The following is a 2,000-nucleotide window of genomic DNA, read 5'->3' as shown; positions in this document are numbered from 1 at the left end:
TGAAAATCACAATTTTCAAATACATTATTTAATTGGACCAAATTTTAATCTAGGAACACTTCCGCAAATTAAAAGTTACATTCTCCTTAGAGCACCCACATTGGTGGTGTTATAACACCCACCACCTCATAAAAAGTTGGGGTCTACATGCCACATACACATTACATTAACACTTTCATTCTCTCACATTCATTTTAACATTAATACTCATTATTTATAGGTCTCGCTGTCCACTCATTTATCATTATTCTTATTTTACATTAAATAAATATAATTACAATTTATTTACACAATTTAAAGAATATTATTTAAAATAAATAATATTATTAATTTTAAATATATTTATTGCATAAAATAATTTTATCTTATATTACGAACGTCATTTATTTAAAATTAAAATATTGTTATAAATTTGAAATGAAGGAGTACAACATATTAAAAAAAACACACTTGCATAAATTAAAAAACAACACAGAAATTAAACGTAAAGAGAAATTGTAAAATACTAATTTAAGGATTGCTGTTGTATTGTGACCAAATATGTTCAACTAAGTCGGCACGAAGTTGGTGATGCACATGACTGTCACGTAGTTCAGAATTTTTCGGGAGATAATCATGAAATCCTCGGTTTGAGCCCTGGATGGGTTGTGCGGGTTCGTCACCTTCATCGTTGTACCAATTTGTCACGTGACCCCCCTTATCTTCAACAATCATGTTGTGCAAAATAATACATGCTAACATAATATGTTTTAACTTTTTTCTGTACCAATAACGAGCTGGACCTCTGACCATTGCCCATCGAGCTTGAAGAACCCCAAATGCTCGTTCAACATTGCGGCCTCTTGTCTTTCCTTAAACAACCTCCTCTTGGGATCTTCTGGGAAAAAAAAACCTTCACGAAAGTAGCCCATTCCGGATATATTCCATCTGTTATATAATATCCCTTCGTATATTGAGTCTCGTTGACCGTGAAATTAATCTCTGGGGCATTTCCCTGCAAGACGTTAATGAATATGGGAGATTCGTACAACACATTAATATCATTACGCGAACCTGCGACACCAAAGAATGCATGCCATATCCACAAGTCTTGAGACGCGATCGCTTCTAGCACAATTGTTGGTGATCCATGACCTCTTGTAAACTGGCCTTTCCAAGCAACTGGACAATTTTTCCATTCCCAATGCATGTAATCAAGACTGCCCAGCATTCCAAGGAAGTTGTGCCTCTCATCATGCATTTGAAGAAGACGTTGAACATCATCAGCATTTGGCCTTCTCAAGTATCGATCACCAAATAGTTCAACCACATAATCACAGAACTTGAAAAGACACTTGATGGCGGTAGATTCACCCATGCGTAGGTACTCGTCCAAATGGTCGGCCAAGACTCCATAAGCTAATTGACGAATCACACCGTGCATTTTTGTAGTGGTGACAGGCCTTTTCTTCTCTCAGCATCGTCCCTCTGCTGAAAGTAAGATGAATGACTCTCAAGTGCATTCACTATGCGACAGGATAAATCTCTTCGCATGCGAAATCTTCTTCGAATATTTGATCTGGATACACCGGGTTTGTGGAGAAATAATCATTGAAGAGTCTTGCATGCCCGGCCTCGCTATTTCTTTGGATGAGCCTTCTTCTTCGCCGCATCTCGTTATTACTTTGATATGTTTCAACTATTTGTCAGCTTTGTTAAAGTAACAATGACATTATCTCATTCCCTGGATCATAACCTTCGTCAGCAAATTCAACTTGGACTTCGTTTTCACTTGTCGAGTCAGAGCTGGTGCTACTTGAATATTGGGACATTTTGGAGAAAACAAATTCAAGTATAAGTGTGATAGGATCGGTTCTCATAATAAGAGTGTTTAGAAAGGGGGGGGAGGGGGGTTAAATAAACACTCACACTTAAAAATGTTCTTTAACAATATTTGAGTTCAGTTTGGTAACAAACTGAATCTCGGAATCTTGTTGGTCAATAACAATCAGTTAAACTAG

General features: G+C 36.8%; 1 protein-coding gene across 1 annotated transcript; it reads right to left on the bottom strand.

Moving 5' to 3' along the window:
• Positions 1-826: 826 nt before the first annotated feature.
• On the bottom strand, positions 827-1,423 carry LOC140807522 (uncharacterized). Its single transcript, XM_073164405.1, has one exon. It carries the CDS (start codon positions 1,421-1,423, stop codon positions 827-829), a length of 597 nt encoding a protein of 198 aa, XP_073020506.1.
• Between the last annotated feature and the right edge of the window lie 577 nt (positions 1,424-2,000).

The sequence above is a fragment of the Primulina eburnea genome, chromosome 1 (genome assembly GCF_022965805.1).
Source record: "Primulina eburnea isolate SZY01 chromosome 1, ASM2296580v1, whole genome shotgun sequence".
NCBI lineage: Eukaryota > Viridiplantae > Streptophyta > Magnoliopsida > Lamiales > Gesneriaceae > Primulina > Primulina eburnea.
This window is presented reverse-complemented; position numbering and strand designations above follow the sequence as displayed.